Source organism: Prionailurus viverrinus, chromosome X, assembly GCF_022837055.1.
Source record: "Prionailurus viverrinus isolate Anna chromosome X, UM_Priviv_1.0, whole genome shotgun sequence".
Classification (NCBI taxonomy): domain Eukaryota; kingdom Metazoa; phylum Chordata; class Mammalia; order Carnivora; family Felidae; genus Prionailurus; species Prionailurus viverrinus.
In genome coordinates this window covers 30,584,609-30,603,986 of record NC_062579.1, presented here as the reverse complement: position 1 = coordinate 30,603,986, position 19,378 = coordinate 30,584,609, and the positions used below count along the sequence as shown (strand labels likewise).

General features: G+C 40.8%; 1 protein-coding gene across 2 annotated transcripts in view; it reads right to left on the bottom strand.

Moving 5' to 3' along the window:
- The window catches only part of OTC (ornithine transcarbamylase), an 80,722-nt gene that overhangs the window by 3,358 nt on the left and 57,986 nt on the right, over window positions 1–19,378 (bottom strand). For both annotated transcript variants that reach the window (XM_047843438.1, XM_047843437.1), the window contains exons 5-9: window positions 15,006–15,159; window positions 13,037–13,159; window positions 7,192–7,245; window positions 6,966–7,115; window positions 3,485–3,622 (exon numbers count right to left, since the gene is read on the bottom strand). In XM_047843438.1, the coding sequence (XP_047699394.1) occupies window positions 3,485–3,622; window positions 6,966–7,115; window positions 7,192–7,245; window positions 13,037–13,159; window positions 15,006–15,159 (619 nt within the window). The remainder of the gene's footprint in view (window positions 1–3,484; window positions 3,623–6,965; window positions 7,116–7,191; window positions 7,246–13,036; window positions 13,160–15,005; window positions 15,160–19,378) is intronic.

The window sequence follows — 19,378 nt, the reverse complement described above, 5'->3', positions numbered from 1 at the left end:
AACACCATTCTAAATAAGCTATCTAAGAATAATTTCTTTGCATGTAGACTAGACAATCTCTAGGATCTCCTCTCTCTTGAACATGGCATACTACTATGAACTATACAGGTGAGTGGGGGCTGCCCACTATTCATTTTTGAAACAATCTCCAGTGTGCAGCGGAGGGACTGGCACACACAATAGATGTCCAGTATATGATTGCCAAAATGAACTTCACTCAGTGGGGCCCGCAATCATCTAGTTCAGAGGCATGAAGAGTGCAGCATGTGTATCACTACCTCCCCTCCAGATTCCGTGTCAAGTTTCACGAGTCAGTTACGCCCCTTTCTTTCTGAGACCACAGGCAGGCTTAGAATCTTCTGAACATAGGACTCCAAGTAGCCTGTTGGTGAGATTAAGGACCTAATATTAAAAACCAGTTGCCATCTGTATAGCTTGATTTATTTATCTCATACGTGAGGAAACCATGACCTAGAGAAGTAATACTTATCCAAGCTGGCACAGCTGACTAGTATGAAAGACTATATAAAGTATATAAAGTATATGGTATATAAAGAATGCAGCCAGGGTGCAAGTCTCCTCACTCCCAGGTGAGTATTCTTTCTATTTTAGATGCTCTGTGTTCATTTTAACATGGCTATGCCTCTTGTTTGCTTTAAAATGTATTTTCCCAGCGGGTGATGGGCATTGAGGAGGGCACTTGTTGGGATGAGCACTGGGCGTTGTATGGAAACCAATTTGACAATAAACTATATTTAAAAAAAATAAAATAAAATTTATTTTCCCCTAATGATAGTGGCACTTCAGGAAGGTGGGATATGGAGAGATGGTGGTAGCACTTAGATGGATGGAAAATAGGTAGGCATGAGATTTCACTTTGTGTGTGTGTGTGTGTGTGTGTGTGTGTGTGTGTGTGTGTGTGTCTTTGTAAGCATTTCAACCATGTGAATACAGACGTATTTAATTTTTTTTAAGTAAATTCAATTTAGGGGCGCCTGGGTGGCTCTGTTGGTTAAGCATCTGACTTCAGCTCAGGTCATGATCTCACGGTTCGAGAGTTTGAGCCCCATGTTGGGCTCTGTGCTGACAGCTCGGAGCCCGGATCCTACTTCGGATTCTGTGTCTCCCTCTCTCTGCTCTTCCCCTACTCATGTTCTGTCTCTCAATCTCTCTCAAAAATAAATAAACATTAAAAATTTTTAAACAAAAGCTTTAAAGTGAATTCAATTTCAAGATGCGGTTTAATAAGCTCTTCAAAAATGCAGAAGTGCAGAGCATCTCCATAAATGATATTTTAGAAACCTTTCTTTTAGTTTTTTTTTCCCCACTGAATTTCTACAGAGGTCATATTTTAACAGATTTAGGTTGATTTATCTTTGTAACTTCAATCATCTTCTGAGAAAGACTAGAGCTTGGAAAACATTTCTTGCCATGTCTCTTCCTGACGTGTATGGTTGGAGAGCTAACATTTTCTTTTGTGTAGTTCTTTGCTACTCGAAATGTGGGCCCCAGGACAGCAGCATCTGCATGACCTTGGTGCTTGTTAGGAATGCTGAATCTTGGGCCCCATCTCGGGCTGGCTGAATCTGAATCTGCACTTTAACGAGATCCCTAGGTGATTCAAATGGATATTAAAGCTTTAAAAGCACTGGTCTAGATTACATAGCAATTGCCATTTTGGCCAAAGCTAGTGTCCTGAGGTGGCAAGCTGGAAGGTACGGTAAAAAAAAAAACATCCCTCTTATTAGATATGACAAATTTAGGCCTGATCCATAACTTTCCATTGCAAAGGGAGTCATAATTGGCTTTTAAGCAGCCACAGTGGAGCTCGAATCTCTGCTGGTCACTGTATTAGGTCAACAATGAGGATGTTGTTGACGATAATAATTATAATAAATTTATAGTGTATTAGATATGATACTAAATGCTTTACAGGTATTATTTTAATGCTCACAATAACCCTATCTATTCCCATTGATAGATCAGTTAAAAAATTACCGGGTAGTCTTTTCCAGCCTGTTTTTCTCTACTCCAGAGGTTAAAGGCTAAAAACTACATTTCCCAATGGCCCTTTGTAGCAACATGGATGGAACTGGAGAGTGTGATGCTAAGTGAAATAAGCCATACAGAGAAAGACAGATACCATATGGTTTCACTCTTATGTGGATCCTGAGAAGCTTAACAGAAACCCATGGGGGAGGGGAAGGGGGAAAAAAAAAAGAGGTTAGAGTGGAAGAGAGCCAAAGCATGAGAGACTCTTAAAAACTGAGAACAAACTGAGGGCTGATGGGGGGTGGGTGATGGGTATTGAGGAGGGCACCTTTTGGGATGAGCACTGGGTGTTGTATGGAAACCAATTTGACAATAAACTTCATATATTGAAAAAAATAAAAAATAAAAAAAAATAAAAACTACATTTCCCAGAAACTAAGGTGCAGGCATGCCACCCAACTGTATCTACTCAATCTTAGAGCCATAAGGGTGCAATGTGCAATGGAAGCCATCCTCTGGGACATTGGATCTTCTGCTCTGTATGCAGGTGGGGGTATCTGGTTCAGCTGGGGCGGCTATAATGGAGTGTTTGGCATTTCGTTTCAGGGCCCTTAGGTGCCCCGCTTTGGGGTGGCTGTGTCAGTGGTGGTTAGCTACTAAAAAACCACAATGTTGCTGGGCAGTTGTCTTGCCTGTGTTGTTTCTGAACATGTGGTATCTGAGAACGATTCACTGCACCTTCTTTCCCCAGAGCTTCTGGGCACTGCTAAATGTCTTTTAATAAATTCCTGTATTACCTTTTTATCTTTCCTAAAGTGGACTCTATTTGCCAGTGAGACCCCAGTAATTGAGATCAGTTTTCCAGAGAAGAAGGTGAAGTTTACAGTATTGTAATGCAGAGATTTGGGGTTAATATTTCCTTGAATAGCAGTAATGAAGATGAAACTTCTGTTAAAGGGACCAGTGTTTTCTAAGATTAGTTTTGTTGCAATTGTAGAAAAGTTCAATACCTAAAACAAATATATCCATGTGGCCAAGTCAAGTAGAGAACCCAAACAATTATCTAGGTAACTCATGAAAGGAAGAAAGAGAAGAGGAAGGAAATAAGATTTCTTTGAATGCCCATTTTGTGCCAGGGACTGAATTAGAGGCTTCTGTAAACATTAACAAGGGGATTGTAAAATAAGAATTATACAGTATAATGGTTGGCAGGCAATGGTGGCTGGTGTTCAGGCTGATCAAGAGCAGTCAGAATTTTTATTAAAATCTGTTTGGAAGGAGATCAATTGTACACCATTAAAAATGCAATAAAAATGCTAATAAGCAATAATAATCTATTATGAACTTCCTGGGGAAAAAAATAGATGCCATATGAGCAAGTCAGGTAGGTGGATAATCTTGGTTGCAAATTACTTACCAAAAGGCATGAATGACCAAGTTAGGGCCGCACAGAGAACCCCTTCTTAGCTTCTGTTCCCTATTGCTTGCTTACCATGATTGTCCACTTCCTGTTTTCAGCCTCTGGGAATACTAGTGATCGTGGAGAATAAAACACTTCATCATCCACTTCTTCTGGCTTTCTGGGCAAGCAGTGTAAAAATGTCCAGTCAGAGGCAGCAACTTTAGCAGTCTAAAGAAGAGATGGGATAAGACCGTGTTTTGACTATAATACGTGGCTATCAAATTTGTCTTGTCATTTATTTATTTTAAAGTTTATTTATTTATTTTGAGAGAGGGGGAGAGAACACGAGCAGGGGAGGGGCAGAGAGAGAGGGAGAGTGAGAGAATCCCAAGCAGGCTCCGCGCCGCCAGCACAGAGCTCGATGTGGGGCTGGAACTCAGGAACCGTGAGATCATGACCTGAGCCAAAATCAAGACTCATACACTTAACCAACTGAGCCACCCAGGTGCCCCTGTCTTCTTCAGCATTTAGATATACATATGGCACTGAGTCAGAGACCAAATGCAAAGGCAGAGACAAAGGGGCAGAGTGATGGTTTAACCTCAAGGCACGGAAGGGAAACGTAAATGGTACTTTCAACGTAGGGAATTTTATCGTCATTTTCTTTGACTTGGGAGATCATCACTCCAAATTAAACCACTCACTCGTTTTATGGTTCTCTGTCTAGAGGGATTGCGGACATTTCAGTAAAGAGCCCTGTTGGTACAATATGTGGCTGATAGCAAAAGTCACCCATTACACTCCCAATGTATTTTAAAAGTCGCCCTTAAGGGACTGTGTTCTATTTTGAGCTCATCTCCAAGTTATGGATTTTAGCAGCTGAAGCATACTTCATCACTAATTAAAACACCTTTGAAAAAGAATGCTGAGATAGGAGTGCACAAAGCAGGATTATGGGTAGTATGCACTAGATGTTTCCTTAATGCAAAAGTCCTAACAGTTTTAATTTTCTCCAGCCACTAATTCCTGAAAGCTGCATTTCCCCAGCCATTTCCATTGTTCACGTACAGATTCAAAACTGCATTCCCTCATAATTTCTTACCTCAAAATTACTGCCTGTATACTAAAATTTTGTTTTGCTTCCCATACTTATTCTAGGTTCAGAACCTTCTGAATTTCTAAAGTAATGGCAGAGGAACATGGAAAACGAATAACATTTGAACCAGGCATACATCAGTGGGATGAATGTTCTTCAAGCCTGCAGTCCCAGCGCCACAAAAATGCCTAAGGCTGGTCAAGGCAAGTGCGAGGTAAACCACAAGGAATTTAGAATTTCTCCATGAACCTGTTTACCTGTTTGCCACATATATGACAAAGGATTCACCATAATATATAAATAATTCCTATAACCAATAATAAAATGGTAAAAACAAATAGGAAATGGGCAAAGGATACGATAACAGTTTATAGAAAAACACATGGAAATGGCCAATAAACGTGAAAAGATGTTTAACTTCATTAGTAATCAGGGAAATGCAAAATTCTAAAAGCATGAGATATAGATTGTAAAAATGAAAAAATGTATGTAACAACTAACGATGGAAAGAGTGCAGAGAGTATAAATTATCGATTCTTCTTGGATGGCTATTTAGCAGCATTTATCATATTTTTTAAAGTATATACCTCTTTACCTAGAAATTCTTTTTCCAGGGATCTATTCTCCAATAATACCTGAACGAAGAAATCTGTATAAGGATATACACTGCAGCATTGTTTGTAGTTGGGATAATTGGAAATAGCCTAGTTTATCAACATAAATCATGGTCCACTCATACTTTGGAATTTTATGCAGCCACTAAAAAGAATGAAAATTGTTTAAATAAATGGACAAGAAAATTTGTCAAGTGGAAAAAGTAAGAATAATATATCTAATAAGCCTTTTATGAGAAATCAGTAGGGGTGTGTGTGTGTGTGTGTGTGTGTGTGTGTGTGTGTGTGTGTAGGCATATATAAATACACAGGAAAAATTTTTTTTTTAATTTTTAAAAGCCTGGATGACTCAGTTGGTTAAGCATCCGACTTTTTTTTTTAATGTTTATTTATTTTTGAAGGAGAGAGAGAGACAGAGTGTGAGCCAGTGAAGGGGCAGACAGAGAGGGAGACACAGAATCCGAATCAGGCTCCAGGCTCTGAGCTGTCAGCACAGAGCCCGACACGGGGCTCAAACTCACGAGCCGTGAGAACATGACCTGAGCCAAAATCGGACACTTAACCAGCTGGGCCACCCAGACACCCCTTAAGCATCCAACTCTTGATCTCAGCTCAGGTCTTGATCTCAGAATTGTGAGTTCAAGCCCCTCATTGATTGGGCCCTGTGCTGGGTGTGGAGCCTACTTAAAAAATATATTTTTTTAAATGCACAGAAAAGGTCTGCAAAGAGGCACATGAAATTGTTGAACAGCGGCTACCTCTGGAAATAGTCACTTAAAGGAATGAAGGAAAGACGTTTTCACTTTTTATTTTTCAAACTTCATTCTATTGACATGGATAAATAAGGAGCTTCTATATTTATATATTGCTGGGGCACCTGGGTGGTTCAGTCAGTTAAGTGTCTGACTTCAGCTCAGGTCATGATCTCACAGTCTGTGAGTTCGAGCCCTGCATCAGGCTCTGTGCTGACAGCTCAGAACCTGGAGTCTGCTTCAGATTCTGTGTCTCCCCCTCTCTCTGCCCCTCCCCTGCTCATGCTGTCTCTCTCTGTCTCAAAAATAAATAAAAACATTTAAATATTTATATTTATATATTGCTTTGTCAATAAAATACCTATTGCAACTGCTCAACCCCTTTCTCTACCAAAACAGACTAGTTGCTCTGCTGACAAAATCCCAATGTCCACTTGCCTTGTAGAGTATTCCTCCAAAACAGTGGTTCGCAAAGTGTGACCCTGGAGCAGTATCACGGGGGAACTCGGTCCAGATGCCAGTTCTTGGGTCCCAACTCTGACCTACTAACTCAGAACCCCCTGGGGAATGGGGTCCTGCTCTCTCTGTATTAACAGCTCCAGGCAATTCTGAGGCATTTTCAAGATTGAGAAGCCTTGCTTCAGATATTAATGAAAGGCATCAGATTAGATAGGATCCCCCTGGGAATGCCCTGGAAGGAGTAAGCAAAACCAAACTGGACTTGAGAGTCCTTAACTACTAGAGGCAAGGACTAGCCTGAAGAACATAATTATGCCGCTTCTCTTAGAGGAGAAATCCGAAGAAACTGCATGCGACAAGAAGTAACAGTGTCTCTAGAGAAAATGCCTCCGTGCCTCCGTTGCTGTGAGAGGGAAAAGCTTGCTTCTTCCTTCTGCCTGGGTTTCAGATTCCTTCACCCAGGACAGAAGTGTCTTTCCAAAGGACATAGCTAATCTTCAGGAGGAGAGAAATCCCTGGAGGATACAGCCAGCGAGTCCTTTACAGGGAATGAAAGAACAGTCTGCCCTCCCCAGAGTGAATGAGTGATTAGATGGTGCTGGCCTTTCTGAATGGAATTAATGAACCTTCCGAGAGGCATCAATTTGTACCTTCATTGTAACCTGGTAACCTTGGAAAGCCTGGAGCCGCTTTTTCTTCTCCTCTTCTTGTCCCATGCTTATCCAAGTGTCTGTAATTAACACGTTGCCTCCTCGAGCCGCTTCCAAGGGATCGTGCGTCAGCGACATCTTGGTGCCGTTCTAGCATACACAAGCGTGCCAGTTAAACAACTGGGGCAGAGAAAGGCGATTGTAACTTTACATATAAGGACCATACCTCCTTGGCATACTGCTCTGCCAGCTTGGTTACACTGGGATCCGGCTCATAACCCTGCAGGGGGAAGAATTCAACCGTTTGTTAGGCAATTGTAATGTATTAGGCTGTCTTATATGTGTGTTATTTTCCTTTCAACAATATTCTCTCTCTCCTTCCCTTTGTTGCTTTAAGTTGTAGCTCAATGCGCATTCGGCAGAATTTACATCTAGAATGTAAAGCTTAATAGTGCTTTTTGGAATTTAAAAAAATTGGTAAACTGAATAGGTAACCCGTCTTCCTTTTATTATCTTTGGCAGCTTTAATTATCAAGATAAACAGGGCGTGGCGCTTTCCAGCTCTTGGTAGTGCCTCTTCTTGTTCCTCTAATAGCCTAAGAGGATCGTATACATAATTCTACTAATTATGCTAATGAAATTTTATCTCAGTCTTTCCACTTTGAGCTGTGTGGGTTTTTTTTTTTAATGCTTTTTCTTCTGGAGTGCTTTTCCCCACTCATTTCTTATGGATAAACGCTTTCGGGTCTCAGCTCAAATACTTCCACCTCAGAAGAACATTCCCAGAGCACCCCAGCGAGGCACTAACAGGCCAAGTGCACACCCCTTATTCTTCTGTACTCACTAGCAAGTGTTCTGAGTGCAGGGCGCGTGCTTAGAAGTGGCATTTACACAGCAAGTACACTACTTTTGCTCAAATATATGTGAATGGGACGGTTTGGCGAGAGCAGGGTCGGGGCTTGGGTGAGACAAGCGAGGTGCCTGGGACACAAAGTCTGAGCAGGCCTGTCAGGGTCTTTGCGGGGACAAATGGCGCACCCTAAGAGCTTTGCTTACTTAGCCTAGTCTCAACTCCAGGTGAGGGGACATTGCGGGGGCACTAAAGCCCCCCGGGCTATTCTAGACCCCACAGATACTCCGCTTCCTCCCTCCTCACCCTCCCATCTGCTTTGTACACAGCAGCAAGAATTGTTTTCTCTGAAGCCTGCAATGTTTACTACTTGTTTCTGAAGTCAAAGCTGATTAAGAGTATCAAGGCTCCCCCCACCCCAACCCCAACATTCCCTGTTTCTGTCTCTTTTAATTCTCCTCAACATCTTGCTGCAGGAAAGCCAATCTTATTGTTATCCCTGTACATGTCTTGCCCTTTTCTGCCATCTCAGCCTTTCACCCTTGAACACCCCCCGCCCCCGTCCCCTCCTGGGTGTCTTCATTGGAACATGTCAGCTACTCTTTCATCAAACCTCTAGCCCAGCCTCACCTCTAGACCCTCCGTATGGAGGTCTTTTCAGTCCGAACACCACAATTATTCTCACCGCCCCCTCCATCCTTCTCATTTTCCTCAAATCTTAGCACTTCTTATGAGCTGGTTTTTATAGATTCTCAGCAGAGCATTGTGGTGCACACTGTGATATGCCACTCGGATCCCCGCTTCATGAATAAAGGACCTATTCCCCCAGCTGCTGGGTGTGCTGCCAGAAGGTGGCTTTCAGCCGTCAGCCCTCTTGGGGCACCGCCTCAGCTGCAGATAGCGGACTCATCCAAGGTCACATACCCTTCGGGGGCGACCTTCATTCAATGACTGATTGACGGGAGGGGATGGAAACCCTCCTCCCTCCTCCCAACTTGAGAGCAGCTCTAAATGGCCATCTCAGATCTAGAAGTCTCAGTAAGGCCAGAGGAGGCTGCTGTTGGGCCTGCCCTGCAGCTCGGCTTCTTCCCCTGCCCATTCCTGCTTCCTTCCCTGCCCTTCGGCAGGTGTTGATCTCCAGAGCATGTCCTAATAAATACCCTGTACACTAAACTCTGTCTGAGACTCTGTCTCAGAGTCTACTCCTGAGTACCTCAACCTGCAGCAGGCACGTTAAGGTTTATTCATTTGAAACCGGTTTCTATTTGCACATAATTGTCTACCATAGTTCCTTCTCTCATTACAGAATTCGTGAAAGCAGCTACGCATGATGTTGATGATGATGGCTGCAGACATTTTAGAAGCTATTAACCCCCTCAATACCCATAAATTCTGGAGGTTTTTCTTATCAGGATTTGGGGAAGGTAATTAATAAGGCTTGGCTGATTTAGTAACTAATATCGTGACCATTCATACTGGTAAACATAAATGAAGAGACTTAGCCAATACCCCGTGTGCCTCCTGCCCTGAAAATTTAGCCTTCCCTTTAGACAGCAGGTTTTATACTCCTTACATATAATCATTCTTACAGAAGGAATCAATAAGTACTTAGAGAACCAACAGAGAGGTTTGGGAATTAGAAAATCACCCAACCTTGCACGCACCAGGCCATGACTGAGAATACAAAGAAGAATTCTTTACTCACAGCTCAGCCTTCAATACGAAATCACTCATTGGCTTTTACATAAATCTTAAAACCAGAGGAAGAAGGTGATTAACAAACCCAGTTCAGTCTAAAATTCACTTAGAACAATGTTAAAATCATTACCATCAATAGTTTATGGAGCAATTTTACAATCAAGGACAAAATTATGTTTTCTCGAACATGTAAGTTATTCTCGGCTGAAGAATGGGGAAATAGATTAATTATGGCCTTGGGAACTTCAGGGCTTCTTTTTAAAAAATTTTTTTTTATGTTTATTTATTTTTGAGACAGAGAGAAACAGAGCATGAGCGGGGGAGGGGCAGAGACAGAGAGAGAGAGAGACACAGAATCTGAAGCAGGCTCCAGGCTCTGAGCTGTCAGCACATAGCCCGACATGGGGCTCGAACCCATGAACCGTGAGTTCGTGACCTGAGCTGAAGTTAGACGCCCGAGGGGCTGAGCCACCCAGGCATCTCAAGGGCTTCTTAAATTTACAATAAATCTCCTAGCTTTATCTTTAAAGGAAATAGGCCTACTTATAAATTAATGGAACAACTTCTGTACTATCAGACTTTCCTGAAGGTTTTTTAAAACTCTTACTCCCACCGAAATTTAGCCAAGTTTTAGTACTCTTTATCATTTAAATGAGTTTCTGCATGAGAACAATACTGAAATCACTTTGTAATATTAGAATTTTTTTCCTTTGGTGTTAATAAAACATCTTTGACATGCAATGAAATGTTTAAATCATATAGTTCTCTGACAGAATAAAGCCTTTCCAGAAACATCTTCTAGCAGGGAACAATTATTGTTAATATACGCTTTATCTGTAAAAACTAAATACAATAATAGTTTGCATTAATACAGAGCCTTTCTTCAAATTAGAATTATAGCCAGAGTGTGCGCTCTTTCCATAATGTGAACAGGAACCGCCTTAAGCGCGTGTCAGATCTGACCCTTTATTTCAGTTTACGCTGAAGGAAAGAGAGTGATCTCTCTGAGTCCCCAAAGTTGACTATAAGCGGGCAGCTTCTAATACATGCCATTGTCCATGCCTGACATTGCTTCTATGGCAAGTGTATTAGGTAGAACAATATCCTCCAAAAATTCATCCTCAGTCAGAACCTCAGAATGTGACCTTTTTGAGGAGGGTCTTTGCAGATGGATTAGGGTGGACCTAAATTTAACATGACTGACGTCCTCATAAGAAGAGGGGCATCTGTACGGAGAACATAAAGGAAAGAACATGGAGGCAGAGTCTGGAGGGATGCAGCCACAAGCCAAGGAAGCCTGGGGCTGTGGGGAGAGAGACTAGGAAGGATCGTCTCCTGGAGGCTTCAGAGAGCATGGCACTGCCACCATCTTGATTTTGGACTTCTAGCCTCCAGAACTGTGAAGTAATACATTTGTGTTGTTGTAAGCCCCCCAGTTTGTGGCAATTTGTCATGGCAGCCCTTGCAAACGAAAGCAGTGGGGCGCATTGACTCAAACTGGTTCAGCAAGAACACTGGGGAAAAGCATTTTGTTTTCTTTTTCTTTGGCAGGATGCAGCAGACGATGTTGGTGCTGTACCCAAATGCCATCCTAGGATCCCTTTTTACAGCTTTCCCCCCTCTCCCCATTTCAGTAGGCTTGGAACAGCACTTGCAGCCCTTCTTCGGAAGACAGCGCTCTGGCTTCTCAGCTGCGTGCCCTGCCAAAATCACCAGGGGATTTGCCACTCTCCCTCCCCCTGCTGCCCTTGACCAATGACCGATTCAAAGGATGAAAGCCCACCTTCCTTGCTTGGGTTGAGACAATGCTGGGGCATAAGTTACACTCCCGAGCTCACCCATGGGATCAGGCGGAAGCTTCCTTCTGTGGGATAGTGCCCAACATGGCATTAGAGTGAGCAAATCCTATAGTTTGCCTGGCAGTCTCCCACTTTTAGCAATGATGGTCCAATGTCCCTGGAAAGTCCTCAGTCTTGGGCAAACGGGATAGGTTAGTCACTATAAATGGCCCTCTTGCTTAGATTCTTCCCTTTCTCTGTCCGTCTCCCTTTGGAGTACTTCTTTAATAAGTCCCCTGTACACAAATCCTCATCACAGGGTCGCCTTGTGGGGAACCTGGCCCAAGACAGTGGTGCAGGAAGGGGTGAAGAGGGCAAAAAAGCCTTGGGAATTTGGATATGTCCTATTGGAGAAATTCAGCCATTAATCCACATTGTGTGACTCATGTTCCTGGTGATTGGCAAATAAACATCTCAAACTCAAAAACAGAAGCAGGGAGTAATTTTTAGGCCTCACACATTCCCCTCTGGATATCTTAGCTTATCCAAGTGAACCCTCACACTGAGTACGAACAGCAAACACATGCCTGGTTAGAAGCACACTAGTGCACATTAAGTGTGAATACTCATCTCTTAATAAGAGGGCCAGTTCTATCTTTTACTTTGTTTCTGAAATGGTTTCTGTTTTGGAGAGTTTTCCCTTCCAAGACTCCTGATAGGATATTAGTAGCCAATCAGAAATATTATGGGGGAAATATCCAGTAGCAATGGGGTATTTAACAGGTTCTGTGGGGATCCTTCAGGACTGGTTTGTGTATGAGTCTCTTGTAGGGTTATTTTTTACCCTCTAAAAGGCCTATTTATTTTGTATGAGGCTGGGGGTATCTTAACAGAGGGCTTCTCCTGGGAGATCTACACTTTTTTATTTGGGTGTATTTACTTACAGATTTATGTCATTATGTAGGTAAAACATTTGCACGTTAAGAAATTCAAACCATGTAAAAAAAAAAAAAAAGAAATTCAAACCATGTAAAACGATATACCATGAAAATAAAGTCTCCCTCCTTTCTCTGTCCTTGAACCTCCCAGTTCCCCTTCTCAGAGGCAGCTACTGTTACAAGCTTCTTACATATCAAAAGGGTTACTTTGGACCTATGAAAGAAGTCATGCTTCCCCTGCATTCTGTGTGAGATTAGCGGCAGGGTAGGAAGTATATGGAGGGCACTGTCACAGCCATGAAGGACTCAGATTTAAAAAACTAAAGGGCTCCTGGAGTTGAGTTTGAAGCACTAAACTGATGTAGATGCCATCATTGTGCCCTTCACATTAGATTGACATTTTTCTACTAAATTGCAGTATTAGAAAATGACAACATCCTCTCCATGCCTTGGGAGTTGTATGCTGTCTGGATTTCATTGCTTTCTTCAGTCTTTGTGGTAGCAATGCAAAAGGATGCCAGTCATCATAATGGCTGGTTTTAGGGCATTCAAAGGGATAATTCAGACAGGCTTTTAAAAAAGACTCACAGGATGAAAGGCATCAGCCAAGATTATCTCTTAGGGTAGAGATGGGAAATTGGGCACTCAAGAGGCCAGATAGCTGTAATAGTAAGGTTGGTAATGTAAACTAAATTTCGTGGCCTCACCTGTGCTTACCTTGAATGGAAGAGAGGTTTGTTTTCACTAGGTAATTGCATCTGGGATGATTTAAGAGAGAGTTAGTCTCAACAAAGAGATTTTCCCTACCTTTGGAGTAGCCGCCTGAAGGTGCATCCCAAATTTTGCAGCACTCATCATGATAGAATGCAAAATGTTGTTCCCATCCCCAATCCAGCTGAGGGTAAGGCCTTTCAGAGAGCCATAGTGTTCCTAAAAGGCAAGCGAGAAGATTATATCCAGGAGGAAATCCACTTATGTGAAACAATTATTAGGGCTAAAATGAAGGAAACAGTCTTCACCTAGTTTTTAATACTTTGTTGGAATGAATAAACCTTTTTTTGCATTATACAGGGCCATTCAATAACATGAATGTGCAATCCCAAAAAATAGCAAAACAACTTAGTATCTTAAACCAAGACATCATATGAACTTGTACAGAGACTCTTATTTTCATACATTTCAAATCTGAATCTTTGTTGTATTCTTTTATTCATTCATTCAACAAATTGAGTGCCATCAATGTCTAGAGGCTTTCCTTGGTCCTGGAGATAGAACAATGAAGAAAGGAGACAAAAAAATATCACTGCCTTTGTGGAGCTTACATTCATTGGTATTAGAAAGGGGAAATACAATGCACCTGGAACAGTGGAACATGGTGGCTGTGTTCCCATTTATACGAAGTTAAAAAACATGCTCATCAATATTCTTGGTTGTTTATGGATACAGATGTGTAAAGTATAAACACATGCCTGGGAATTATAAAAACAAACACCAGGATAATAATTTCTCTGTGAGGTGAGAGGAAATGGGATCAGGGAGAGTTACACAGTAGGCTTCAATTCTACTTGAAATATTTTATTTAAAAACAAAAAAATTCTGAAGTTAGATCTGACAAAACTATGTAAGGGACCCAAAGGTGTTTGTTTGCTTTTTCTTGAAGTGTCTGTAGGTTTCACATATTTTATATATTTATAAAGATGATATTTAAAAAAGAGAAAGGCAAAGCAATTTGGAGTTCGCAGAACTATTAGATGGCTAAGCTAGGATTTAAATTCAAGCCCATCTGATTTAGATTGTGTTCTTAATAAGCTGTTTATTCGTTCAACTCCTGCTTTGAGTATCTTCTATATGAAGGCATTGTACCAGGTTCTACAGGGGACAGTATGATGGATAGGACATTTGTAATCTAGTAATGATAAAGCCCCAGGCGGAAGCATTAAATTATCTGGCATATATGTAAAGCCACACCTGCAAACAGCCACTTGGTATCCTACATTGTTGTATCATCTTTGGATGAATTTTATCCTCATCACCAAAGAGTTTCATTTTGAGTTTAACTTCACATTCATATGTGCGTTGCTTATCCAAATAAGGAGGAATATGGACCTATCCAGTTTTCCCTGTCTTCCCAGAATAGTCCATCAACACGGAAACCGTGGTTGTCAGGATTCCTGGTGGCAAGCCCGTGTAGATTGGCTGTGGCAACCCAAAAGAGATGAATCTTTCAGAGTTATTCAAGTTTCTAATTTAAGGAGACATAGCTAAATTCGCCTCAGTTCTCTAAATTCTACATGTTCTTAACTCCTAAACAATCAGTATATTAAAATGATAGAAAATGGCCTCCTTCTCAGAAAGCGATTTAGTGGTTGACCACTTTGAATATTCAAAGCATACTCTACCAGTCTTCACTCCCAAGCCACAGAGCCTGATGTATGCTGGATTACATAAAGCTTTTCCATTCTGCATGCTCCAGCCTTCTCTGTTCATCCATTGTGTTAAATATGTCACCAAAAAGCAAAGTAATTGAGAGAACAGGGGATGAAAGGGGGGCTAAAAGAGGTTGGGAGTTGGGTTGAGAACAGAAGGATCTTCAGATCTGTTTTTAACAATGTCCTGTCATCCTTGGATATTTGGTATGCACACATATGCTATAATTCTTTGCCAAGATGATATTTGAAAACAAAACATCAATACCATGATTTAAATGGCTCTATTTAGAACTAGTCAGGAACAATTTGATGATTTTGCTCTTGTGGAAGGCAAAGAATGAGCCAACCTGGAGTGTGAGGTAATCAGCCAGGATCTGGATAGGATGGTACAAATCGGACAGCCCATTGATGATTGGGATGGATGCTTCTTTAGCCAGGATATCCAGATCTGATTGTTTATACACTCGAGCCAGCACTGCATCTGTCATGCTTGACAACACGCTGTAGCAAACCAAGAAAAGATAATCTAAGTTAATTAGGCTTATTAATTCCTTCTTTAATACATGGTCTTAAACAGGAATAAGAAATGCTAATAAATTAGAATTTCTACTAAGTTACAGCTACCTATCAACATGATAGGTTTAAAAGCTAATAGTAAACATGTAGTCATTACAGAAGCCAGATGGTGTTCCAAAGGTCTTATCCAGTGACCGCTAATTTTACTATTTTTTACAAAGCAATCGTGGGCCTAACAGTCCTGATGATGAATTATAATTGGTAAGTGGCAGTTGGTAAAGTTTTAAGGGACAAGGCTAAAAATAAGGTACATTAATGACCTTGCATGTGGCTAATTTTCTTTTGCATTATCCCAGAGACAAATACACATACTCACTATAAAATTGAAAGTACCAGTGTGGCAGCCATGAAGGTGCACACACACATTGTCCCACAAGAGAGAACCTTCTGGGAGGAGTCCCATTAGCTGACAAACTCCAGCTGCTGTACTTTTGGGATACACTGCAGTGTTCCCACTAAGGCCACACTCCCCCCAGGCTGTTCCCAGTGGGGGCACCAGAGTTGAGCTCCAATGGGCACTCTTTGCTCCAAGGTCCCCCACTGGCCTGGCTGAGACTTTCTTAGAGCTGTGCTGCAGTCTCTGGTTCTTTATACCCTACTCCCTCCTTCCTCTTCTTTCACTGGGGTCAGACCTGCATCCTGCTCTGAAGGCTCTCCCTGCCTACTCCTGCTTCCTCCCTCCTTGATTCTTCACAATTGTTTCCCCCTACAGATCTCTTGCATGTCTCATTCCATCTTGCAGTCTGCTCCTCCATGAACTTGAACTGATACAGCCCACAATAAATTCCTGCAGGGGCTGAGCCTGAGGAGGTATTCAGCCCTTGTCCCTGCACTCTGCATAGCTATTGGCATCTCTGAAAATATCAGAAAGCGCTCAATATCATAAACACAAAAATCCACCAAGAAAGCAAGACAATCCAAATTGTAGCCATGAATTCAAACAACACACAGAAAAATAGATGTTATTATTCTCATTTTATAGAAGAACCTAAGACACAAAGAGGTGAAGTAACTTGCCCGTTATCATGCAGCTAATCAAGTCGGAGGAGCTCATATTCAAATTAAAGTCAGTTTAACTCTAAAGTCCATTACAACACATTGCCTCAATTTTGCACATGAAAACATCTGGAAGGAGAGCCTTGGATCCAGATTTTAACTTTTTTCCATGCGTCAGAGTGATGGTGGTTCCTCAGCTAAAGCTAACAAACTAGCAAGGATAGCCTTTGGCTTAAAATCTTGGTTTCTTATTATTTAAAGGGAAACCCGCACAATAAAGGCTCCTAACCAGGGGTGCTTGGGTGGCTCAGTCGGTTAAACATCTGACTTCAGCTAAGGTCATGATCTCACAGTTAGTGAGTTTGAGCCCCACGACAGGCTCTGTGCTGACAGCTCCCAGCCTGGAGCCTGCTTCAGATCCTGTGTCTCCCTCTCTCTCTGCCCCTCCCTAGCTCACACTCTGTCTCTTTCTCTCTCAAAAATACATAAACATTTAAAAAAATCCAACGGTTTCTAACCATTTGAATTTTAAAGAATTCTTTTTAATGGCAAAAATTGGAAAACCTCTCATGATAGTAGTTAGAGTAGATATAGTCATAATTATAGAGTATCTGGTTTGGGGTTCCTATTCTGGTTCTGTAACTTACTAGCTATGTGACCTTGGACATGTTATTTCATTTCTCTGTGACTTGGTTTCTTCATCTGTAAAACCATAATAATATCTATCCTATTGAGTTATTCTGAGAATTACATTAGATTACCTATTTAAAGTATATAGTGTGATGGCTTATTCATGGTAAGAGATCAAAAAGTGGTAGATATTATTACCATGTCAAAAGAAACTGCAACTCAACACAGTTGAAAAATCAAATAGTCCAATTTAAAAGTGGACGGAGGACCTGAATAGACATTTTTCCAAAGACATACAGATGGCCAACAGACACGGGAAAAATGCTCCAATCACTCATCATCAGGGAAATGCAAATAAAAACCACAATGAGGTATCACTGTACACCTGTCCAAATAGCTAAAATGAAAAACATGAGAAACAGTAAGTGTTGGCAAGGATGTGGAGAAAAAAGAACCCTCATGCACTGTTTGCAGGAATGCAAATTGGTGCAACCACTATGGAAAATAGTATGGAAGTTCCTCAAAAAGAATTAAAAATAGAATTACTATATGATCCAGTAATTCTATTGGGTATTTACCCCAAAAAATGTAAAACACGAATTCAAAAATATATATGTACCCCTGTGTTTATTGCAGCATTATTTACAATAGCCAAGATATGGAAGCAACCCAAGTATCTATCCATAGATGAATGGATAAAGTAGATGTGGTATACACATACACAATGGGATATTACTCAGCCATAAAAAAGAATGAGATCAAGGAGCACCTGGGTGGCTCAGTTGGTTAAGCATCCGACTTTTGATTTGGGCTCAGGTCATGATCTCCCAGTTTGGTTTGTGAGTTTGAGCCCCATGTCAGGCTCTGTGCTGACAGTGTGGAGCCTGCTTGGGATTCTCTCTCCCTCTCTGTTCACCACCCCCACTCCATTCTCTCTCTCTCTCAAAAAAAAAAAAAGAATGAAATCTTGCCATTTGCAACAACATGGATGGACCTAGTGGTTTAACACTAAATGAAATAAGTCAGAAAAAGATAAATACCATATGACTTCATTCATATGTGGAATTTGAGAAACAAAACAAATGAACAAACTAAAAAAAGAGACAAGTAATAAAACAGACTCTTAAAATACAGAGAACAAACTAGTGGCTGCCAGAAGGGGATGTGGGTGGAGGGATAGGTGAAATAGATAAAGGGGATAAGAGTACACTTATCTTGATGAGGACTGAGAAATGTATAGAATTGTTGAATCATTATATTGTACACCTGAAAGTAATATAACACTATTAATTATACTTGAATAAAAAAATTAAAAAGAAAATTTTTTAAATGCGTAAAAACTAAAGCTAGTATATATTCAGTATGGTCTTCATAAATTTGTATTTTAATTATCATATATGTTTGGGAAATTAGTCCCTCTTATACATCTGAGACATTTTTACTCAATCTTTAGAAAATTATTGGTGCTTATAAAATTCAAGGGCCACTAAAAAAGTTCCCTGACCCCAGAGATTAGAGAGTCAAATACTGAAAATCATATTCCTATAACAATATCTCCTAGACTCAGATTTTTTTCAAATTTTCATGGATTTCTCATATCCATAATTCCCAGATTTTCAGATTTCATGGATCAGCAAAATTTCCAAAGCAATATGGAGATCAACATAAGATTCCCAACTTTTTGTTTAGTAAATTAGGGGCATGAAACAGGAAGCAAATATATACATATAATATGTTAATATCTTCATTTAATTAAAGAAAGGACATTTTAACACCCAAAAAGGTGTGAATGACCTAATCTCAAAGAATGATCCTTGGAATTGAATTAATTTAGCTTATGAAATTCACTATATTGTCTTTATTTTTCCTATTTTACCACTTCTGATAAAAACTTCTCATGGCAGGGCATCAGTGGAGGGGTCAAATTTGGAAACCAGTGCTCTGAACTATCTAATCACATTGTATGTTGTAACATGAAAGAGGTGAATGAAAGAGCCACTTTAGAGTTTTCTCTTGCAAAATAGGTGATAGTTGATGGTTGACTTGAGATGCAGGTTTTCAAATATTTGCTGCATATAAAAGTCACCTGGAAAATTTTTAAAATTCTTGGTGCCCAGACCATAATCTTTGTCAATTTTGTCAGAAAAATAGAATCTCTAGGGATAGGTATTTTTTAAAACTTTCCAGGAGATTCCAGTGCGCATCCAAGGTTGACAACCAAAGCTAGCACCTCACTCCTCAGATCAACAACATCACCCTCACCTGGGAACTTGTTAAAACTGCAGAGTCACAGGCCCCACTCAGTTTCACTGAATCAGAATCTGCATTTTAGCAAGGTTTCCAGGTGGTTAATTTGCATATTAAAGTATGAGATGCCTAATAAAGACAGAATTGAGGCCACCATATTTTTAAAAGTACCATTCTTTTCTTGGAACCCTAACCAGGCCAAAAAAAAAAAAAAAAAAATCAAGAGATGGCAGCTCACAGAAACAGAGAATTTTGTCCATAATCTTGCGGC